The 9,318-nt window shown below is 43.8% G+C and overlaps 2 protein-coding genes across 2 annotated transcripts in view; both read left to right on the top strand.

Moving 5' to 3' along the window:
* LOC146986534 (uncharacterized) overlaps positions 1–9,318 on the top strand; it is a 1,046,957-nt gene that overhangs the window by 219,385 nt on the left and 818,254 nt on the right. The window lies entirely within an intron of this gene.
* The window catches only part of LOC146986553 (NACHT, LRR and PYD domains-containing protein 3-like), a 51,567-nt gene continuing 50,469 nt past the window's right edge, over positions 8,221–9,318 (top strand). Inside the window, exon 1 of the mRNA XM_085780283.1 lies at positions 8,221–8,444. Coding sequence (XP_085636409.1) covers positions 8,242–8,444 — 203 coding nt within the window. The 5' untranslated portion in view covers positions 8,221–8,241. The remainder of the gene's footprint in view (positions 8,445–9,318) is intronic.

Below are 9,318 nucleotides of genomic sequence, written 5' to 3'. Positions count from 1 at the left end.
GGATGGAGGCAGAGAGAAAGAAGGAGAGGATAGAGAGAGAAGAGAGAGAGGAAGAAGGGGAGGAGAGAGAGAGAGACTTAGAGGGGGCAGAGAGAAAGAGGATAGAGAGAGTGGGGGGGGGGGAGAGGAGAGAGAGAGGAAAGAGGAGGGAGAAAGAGAGGGAGGGAGGGAGGAGAGAGAGGAAGAGGGGTGAGGAGAGAGAGAGAGAGAGAAGGGGGGAAGAGAGATGGGGGAGACAGGGAGAGACCTAGAGGGAGGGAAAGAAGGGCAGAGAGAAAGAGGAAGAGGAGAGAGAGGGGGAGGGATGGGGAGAGAGGGAGGGAGGGGACAGAGAGAAAGAGGGAGGGAGGGGGAGAGACTTAGGGGGAGGGGGCAGAGAGAAAGAGGGAGAGGATAGAGGAAGTGGGGGATGAGAGAGAGAAGGGGGAGAAAGAGAGCGTAAAGAAAGGGGGATACAGGGAGAGACTTAGAGGGAGGGAGGAAGAGAAAGAGAAAGGAGAGAGAGGGGAGGAGGGAAGGGGAGAGAGAGAGAGAGAAGGGGGGAGGGAGGAAGCGAGAGGGGGAGGAGATAAGAGAGACCTTTGACCTTTAACTTTCCCTTTAATTCCTCAAATACTTCACCTCCATAAAAGCAGAAGCATCAAATCAGCCACATACAGATCAACAGCAGCAACATGAACAAACATTCTCCTCCTCCTCCTCCTCCTCCTCCTCTGAACACATCAGCTCCACTGTAGCAAGTAGCCGTCCTGAACCAATCAGAGAGAGGGATGAAAATAATGCTGATAATGTGATTGGCCACCAGTGACACGCCCACTTGTTACACATGATAATTTATTCTTTCTAATCCCAGAGTCAGAGATGAACTCAGCACAATCAGCTTCTGTTCCCACAGAAAAACACCTGTAAGATGTGTGTGTGTGTGTGTGTGTGTGTGTGTGTGTGTGTGTGTGTGTGTGTGTGTGTGTGTGTGTGTGTGTGTGTGTGTGTGTGTGTGTGTGTTCTTGTATTTACTACGTTGTGGGGACCGTCGAGAGTTTTTAACCAACAGAGTGAGGACATTTAGGGGAAGTGAGGACATTTTGGCCGTTCCTCACTTTTCCCAAGGGCTGTTTGATGGTTAAGACTTTAGGTTATAATTAGGTTTAAATTAGGTTCAGAGTAATGGTCTGATCACTGCAGCTGTGTGTGTGTATGTCAATGAGTGCATTTCTAAAAGGAGTTCATCATGATTCTCCTTGTATCCTCCTGGTTTCTGTGTGGACTTACATTTAGTTGTGGTTGTGTTTTCCATATATGGTCGTGTTGCCAGACCGGGGCGAGTTAAGTTACAACACTGAGACACAAATTAGTTGATGACAACATGTGTGATGAATAAGACAGAGAACAGGCTGAGCTGTAACTTGTAGTGGAGTGTCTTTAAATCTCTCAGCAGCTCTTCTACCACAGCTGGATCTCAGCTCACTGTTTATTCATGGTGTCAGAGTTCACCTGGCCATACAGGTGTAATACCAGGAGTTACCCAGCAGGTGGCGCCACTCTATTGTAGAAAGTCACTTCCTCATTATAATTTATTGTTCAGTTTTGTTTAAAGTCCATGAGATGAACTTTAAACTGAACAATAAATGATTGTAACTGCAGAGCAGAGAGAGGAGGTAAAACTGTTCAGACGCCATTTTAGAGTGAACGGAGCAGAAGGAGAGAAACTGAAGTCTGAGACAAGTGAGTGTCAAAACAACTTTTTAAAAAAATGTTTTTTATTGTTGTTGTGTCAGAGTGTGAGAGTCAGTTTGTCTGTGTGGACTGTGGAGGGAAGAAGAGTCAGACGTAGTCCGTACATATGTCAACACATTGTCTCAGATTCACCTCCACACAACTTCTTCAAACTCAAAGGTCAAAGGTAACGGTGACTGGATAAACATGGATTTAATGTCAAAGTCATAGATATATACACGTAGATGCCACTCCAGGCTTGTCAGGCGCGTCAACACGGCCGCCATGGGGTTTCTGACCATAGACATATACGTACGACCCGGTCAGACCATTGTAGAGAAAATTACAGTGTATGTATGCATGTGGGTGTGTGTCTGAGTATGTAAGTGTATGATAAATTGATAGACCTCTGCCTCTGTAGACTAATGCAGTAAGTAGACACGGCTTCCCCCTGCCCAAGATGGCGGCCGCGTTGCAGCATCGTTCCAATGGACAGCAGCATCAGAGGCGGCGTCTACGTGTTTATATCTAAAGTCAAAGTACTATGAGTGGTGGAGGTCAACAACTCTATTAGTTTAAAGTCCATGAGATGAACTTTAAACTGAACAATAAATGATTGTAACTGCAGAGCAGAGGGAGGAGGTAAAGGTGTTCAGACGCCATTTTAGAGTGAACGGAGCAGAAGGAGAGAATCTGAAGTCTGAGACGAGTGAGTGTCAACACAGCATTATTATTATTATTATTACTGTTTTTGTTGTTGTTGTTGTGTCAGAGTGTGAGAGTCAGTTTGTCTGTGTGGACTGTGGAGGGAAGAAGAGTCAGACGTAGTCCGTACATACGTCATATAAAAAATATCAATCTATGTTGTATCATAAATATATGTCTGACATTATAATAAACCAAACGGCTTGAGAATCGGTTGAATATTCAGTGAGTTATGGTGATTTTAATGGTTGATAGACCTCTGCCTCTGTTGACTTATGCAGTAGGGTCAGGTTTATTTATAGAGCACCTTATAGACAACCTAGGTTGACCAAGGTGCTTAACATAAAATAAATGACAATAAAATACAATGGTACATTTCAAAAAACAATTTTGTCATTGGCACATACATTCAGCAAACCAAACAACTTTATCTCACACATATGAAAGCCTGGGAGAAAAAAATAGGTTTTGAGAGAGAACTTAAAAATCTCCAGAGTCTCTGACAACCGGATATGCTGTGGTAAACTGTTCCACAGCTTAGGTTCAACCACTGCCAACGCTCCAGCCTGCTTTTAGGCACATCCAGATTTATTTCATTTGCTGACCTCAGAGCTGTGATTGGTCTGTGAACATGTATGAGTTCTGCTAACTACACAGGGGCCATGCTGTTCAAACCGGACAGGAAGCCAGTGCAGAGAGGCCAGAACTGGAGTTATGTGCTCCTGTTTCTTTGTGTCTGTCAAAAGACGAGCAGCAGCGTTCTGCACAAGCTGCAGGCGTCGCCAAGAGCGCTGGTCTAAACCTACCTACTACGTGTGTGTGTGTGTGTGTGTGTTACTGGTTTCCCTCTCAGACTGACTGAAGTCCTGAAGATGGGTGGTAATGTGGCGAAACAGGTGGACAGGTCAAAGTCTCCGAAGAATGACCGGTCCAAAGGAAAACCTCCACTCTTCAGTCCTGGACCTGGAGCTGGAACTGGACCTGGACCTGGACCTGGACCTGGACCTGGACCTGGACCTGGACCTGGACCTGGACCTGGACCTGGACCTGGACCTTCAGAGTCACAGTAAGAAACCAGATACATACCAGATACCAGACCTGTGTGCAGGGTTGGGAAAGTTACCTTAAAAATGTAATCCAGTACAATTACAAATTACATGTTAAACTAATGTAATTACATAATTAAAGTAACACACTGGGTTATGTTAAATTACTTTTGGATTACTTCAATACCAAACTTGCAAATTAAGAATATCACGCAACCAGCATGTATCAATTCCTCATCCTGCGGGCTCCCTCTAGGTGGTACGCAAAAGACTCACTGAGTATCCCATAAATGTCAAAATATAACAATGGAGAAACTCCAGATTGAAAAATCAGCATTTTGTCAACAGTAGTCAGACCCGCCAGCACAAACCATGAGTCAGCAGTCAGTCAGTGCGTCCTGAAGCTGACAGGACGTCATGGAGGAAGAATAAAATAATAGTGGAGGTGGAAAACTGCAACATTTTATGATCCAACACATCTGCTCCACAAGAATAAGAACAGCAGATCAACCTCAGAAAGGCAAAGTGACCTGTTGTTCACATTTCAGTCTCACTTTCTACACGGCTGTCATCAGGTCAGCTGGTAGTTCTCTGTGATCTTGTGATCTGGGGTCTCCAGCTGCTCTGGGATCTGCAGTGGGCCATGGTTTGATCCCACAGTCGGAGCTAAACCGCCACCCAAATGGAGACAGTGGCTGTATTCGAAACCACATACTATACTGCTAGTACGTACTGATTTGGCCAAAATGTAGTATGTAGTATTCAGTATGTGAACAAAAGCAAAATCTGCAAAAGTTCCCGGATGTCGCACTGATTCGGAAAATATCTCCAGTATCTGACCAGTCTACATCGCGTACTGTATCCCACAATGCAATGCTCCCCTGACGTCCTAACCGTAACCAGAGCGTAACCAAAGACTGTAGTGTAGCCGTGTACCGTAACAATAGTTTAATAAAATAAAACTTAATGCAGACTGATCGGTTCATTGTAAAATATTTATTTATTTTTTGTAAATGTGGTGATTTCTGTACATAACGTTAGGCTGCTGAGCCCCGAGGCAGCGCTGCTTACACACAAGAAGCTTCACTTTACATTCAAACAAACTAATGCTACTGCCACAATTGAGATTTCATCAATGAGACCAACATTTATCTCCTGAAAATAATTTAACCAGCCAATGGTAAACCTCTAAAAACCTGCGGGTAAGTTAATTAGCGACCGTTTTCTCCTCCGGAATGACGTCGTAGTGCTGGGCGGCCGAGCACGTCAGGAGCCGGGCTGCTGCCTCTGTGATGTCCCGGTCGCTGCGGAGCTTCACTTCTCCGAAAAACATCGGAGCAAACTTTTAAACAGCCGTCATTTGGATAAACTGGCCGTATATTTGGGGTCTTAACAGTTACTTTCTCGCATGAAAAAATATTAAAACTTAAAGCAGAAGTAAGTGATATATTTGTGTTAATATAAGTCTTAAATAGTTGTATCTTCCGACAGCAATCACTTACATAGAGTGTTTGGTCTGAAACACGGGTCTCTCAGTCCCTCTGCTCTGCTCTGAGCCCAGGAGAAAACATTTATCGTATCCTACAGTTTTTATCCAATGAGGAGAGAGAACGGCATGCAGGGCTGTGTGTGCAGCCAAGGGACGCCGTGAATGTGGCGACGTAGGGACGAGGACTGTTATGGTGCGTTCAAGGAAACTCGTATTTTTCCGACCGTGAAGTGGTACCAGTTCGATCTGGTACGAGTTCACCGGTCGGAAGTTACGAGTGGCCATTATAGTGACTTTCACCGGTAAAACAGGTCAGAAAAACAGGAGTGGGTTGCCTGGAACGCTACAAAGTCGTAAGTTGTGACTTGAAGCTGTAATTTACGATTTCAAAAGCCTGCCTGGAACGCAGCATTAGCGAAAACGACCGGACCACTTACTTCTGCTTTAATAAAGTTACATAATTACAGCACTAGAGCGGGAAATAAAACAGCTTTTAGCCTGTTTTACCAAGTGTATCCGTCTGCGGCCTGCAAGAGGGAGGCGTGTCGAGTAGTAGGCACTGTAGGAGGCGTGTCGCGTAATGACGTCACTACGCAACACGACCCCCGCCACTACAGGGAACGCCCTACACACGGTTCTTAAAGGGATATGAGCCCACTACAGTTGCATGTTGCATGCAAAAGTTAACGACTTTGCCTACGCGTTCTTTGCCCTATAATGAATGTATTCAAAAGCTCACAAATGTTATTATTACATTTTTAATTGGGTAAAAACAATTAAGGCAGGATTTCATTTATATTAAAATTTAGATTTTTTAAATTTTTAAATTTTTTTAAATTTTCTGACTTTGTCACAAGAGAAAACACAAGATAATTAACAGACAGGAATTCATGAGCTAAATGTCAGTGCTTATGTGGGAGTAAGAGCGTAATGTGTTGATATATATATATATATATATATATATGTATATATATATATATATATATATATATATATATGTATATATATATATATATATATATATATGTATATATATATATATATAAAAGTAGTGGCCTACCCTATATTTATTTATATAAATAAATAAAAGTAGTAAATAATAATGTCAGTGCTTATGTGGGAGTAAGAGCATAATGTGTAGATATATATATAAATAAATAAATATATATATATATATATATATATATATAAAAGTAGTGGCCTACATAACAAAATTAAAATAATGTGATGACAATAACTTTTATTATTCCTTAATGGGGAATTCATTTGTGAATCTCTCCATTCTGTAGGTTACTGAGCAGTGTTGCTCCCTTGCTTTCTCTCTTGATATCAGCAGGGATCATCAGCAGCATTCTCCTGGAGCTTGAGTTGCTGGCCCTCTCGCCCTCTCTCCTACCTGCAACACCTCTTGGGCTTTGTTTGGTATTCTGATTTCCTTTATTTCACCCTACAACACACACACTACTGTACTCATGCACTCACAGCACTGATCATAGACCATAACTTTCTTTGTCATGGTCATTTTGTGACAAGTAGCAATTCATCTCAACTATATTTGGTCTGTCAAACGTATTTGTAGTGAAGAAGAGATCTATTTAAAAAAAACCAAACCAAAACATTTCAAGGCTCATTTTTTTTTTTTATAGCCTGCTCAGAAATGCCTCAGAGGAGAGGGCTTCTTCCAGTTTCTCCTTGTAAATTTGGAGCTTCTTTGCTCCCTCCTTGGACATGTGCCCCACCAGGGCTTCGGCCATCACATTTAACTCACTGTCAAAAAAGAACAATAAAGGTTTTCAATTACATGTTACATCACACATTGATGTGTCATGTGTCTATCATCAATTCTTTACATATTAATCTTACCACGGTCACTTTTGTGACTGTAGGAAGTACGTGTTTAAATGTAAATGTGAACAATAATTTCAAACAAACTATTGCTGCACTAGACCACGGTGAGAATAATGTTTTTGAATGAGCTGGTCAATATTATAGCAGAGTTACAATTTATTAGTTACACCAGATTGCTGGCTAAGTTACAACACCCAATTCTATTTGGCTCAACCTTTTAGGATCATTTGCAATAAAACGTATGTATACGCTGCATGTCACTTATCAAACACCCTCTGAAACTTTGCTAACGTTACATTTTGCTGAGTCGGCAACGGGCTGGCTTCGTTCTGTTTATACACTTATATTTAATAATATGGATAAATATAGCCTTACTTCCTTAGTCCATCGCTAAACACAATTATTATATACATTAATCGATGAATTAATTAAATTACACTGACACTTACAGTCTGCATATGTTCGGCCATTCAGACTAGTCAAGTTTTACGGCGGAACTGGTTTACTTCCTGTTTTGTTATCCGTTTTGGCGGTCTCATTTTACATCTCGCGTGGTTCAACGTGACTTTCCCGTGTGGAGGGGGCGTGTCGCGTAGTGACGTCACTACGCGAACGCCTCTACGTGAAACGCCTCCCTCTTGCAGGCCGCAGACAGACCCCTCTCTGTTTTACAGCTACTGCTACCGGTTGCCGTGAAATGCATTCTGGGAAACTCGTATACTGCATACTATGATGATAACGGCGTTGGTCTGCTGAAGCAGTATACTGAATCCCACATTCAGTATGCAGTACATACTAACGCAGTATGTAGTAGGCAGTACGGTAGTATGCGGTTTCGAAAACAGCCAGTGTGTGGCTTTGGGCTCCACACAGATGGAGGCTACACAGGAGGTTGTGTTACGTGTTGGTCTGTTGTGGTGTTCTACAGTGTCACTATGCGTCTGCACTGTGCACGTGTCTGCTGCATTGTAGTATGTGTTTGATGTTAAAAATGTAATCCTGACAATCCATCCCTTACTACAGTGTGTGGTGCTGGACGCTGACGTCACTGGAGGCTTCCCACAATGCATCTGTGATCAGAGAACTGATCAGTGATCAATGTGATGTGAATAAGAACATTTTTGTGTTTGCAGAGGTCAGAAGCTCAGACTGAGAGCAGAGTCTCCAGGATCCATCTGTCTGTCCATGAAGAGTGACTGGTCCAAAGAACAACCCCCACTCTTCAGTCCTGGACCTGGACCTAGACCTGGACCTGGACCCACCTGCTGGTCTGTGAGAAGTGATTGGTCCATGGGCCGTCCTCCAGGATTCAGTCCTGAACCTGGACCTGGACCCACAGGCTGGTCTGCGAGAAGTGATTGGTCCATGGGCCGTCCTGCAGGATTTAGTCCTGAACCTGGACCTGGACCCACAGGCTGGTCTGCGAGGAGTGATTGGTCCATGGGCCGTCCTCCAGACCTCAGTCCTGGACCTGGACCTGGACCCACAGGCTGGTCTGCGAGAAGTGATTGGTCCATGGGCCGTCCTCCAGACCTCAGTCCTGGACCTGGACCTGGACCCACAGGCTGGTCTGCGAGGAGTGATTGGTCCATGGGCCGTCCTCCAGACCTCAGTCCTGGACCTGGACCTGGACCCACAGGCTGGTCTGCGAGAAGTGATTGGTCCATGGGCCGTCCTCCAGACCTCAGACCTGGACCTGGACCTCCAGAGTCACGGTAAGAGACGGTTTCTACTGTAAACTGAGCTGAAGATGATTCAGTCATTAGACTCATGTGAAGGAAACAGAGAGAAACCAGGAACCAGATCCATCAGACTCTGAAGGTTCACAACAAACCTCAGAGACAGAAACATGCACACACACTCTGTCCATCAGACTGATGAAGCACAGCGTCCTCATGTTCCTGTGTCATCAGCCTCAGTCAGTGTGAACGTTGCTGCACCAACACTTTAATGATCCACACGTCTGAGCCTTTAAACTTAAGTCACAGTAGAGATTAAAGGGTAACACTTTACTTGAAGGTATCGTCATATGAGTGACATGACACTGGCATAAGACTGACATGACACAGTCATGAACGTGTCATAAACATTATGTCAATGTCATAACATTGTCATTAAGTGTCATTCGGTTAACCCTAAACCTAACCCTACAAAAACTGACAAAAAATGACAACGTTATGACATTGACATAACGTTTATGACACGTTCATGACTGTGTCATGTCAGTCTTATGACGATACCTTCAAGTAAAGTGTTACCGATTAAAGCAGCTGATACACACAGACTTTTATTTTGAAAAGTCAGGAACCAGACAGGAGTGATCAGTGTTTCCTGTTTCCTGTCTGTGACTGTCTGAGCTTCTCCACTACATGTAGTGAAGCTCAGGTGGAGCTGCTGAAGCTTCTGTTGTCAGCTTCAGTCTCCTCACACTGGATCAGAGCTCCAACACAGGTTCATTAGAGCCACACAGCAGCGTCTGGATGAGGAGCTCATTAGTTAAAGAGCTGATAGGACTCA

This window comes from Trachurus japonicus, chromosome 6, assembly GCF_045865225.1.
Source record: "Trachurus japonicus isolate A0001 chromosome 6, Traja_1.0".
Taxonomy (NCBI): Eukaryota; Metazoa; Chordata; class Actinopteri; order Carangiformes; family Carangidae; genus Trachurus; species Trachurus japonicus.
The sequence above is the reverse complement of the archived record's forward strand: the minus strand, read 5'-3'. Positions and strand labels throughout refer to the sequence as shown.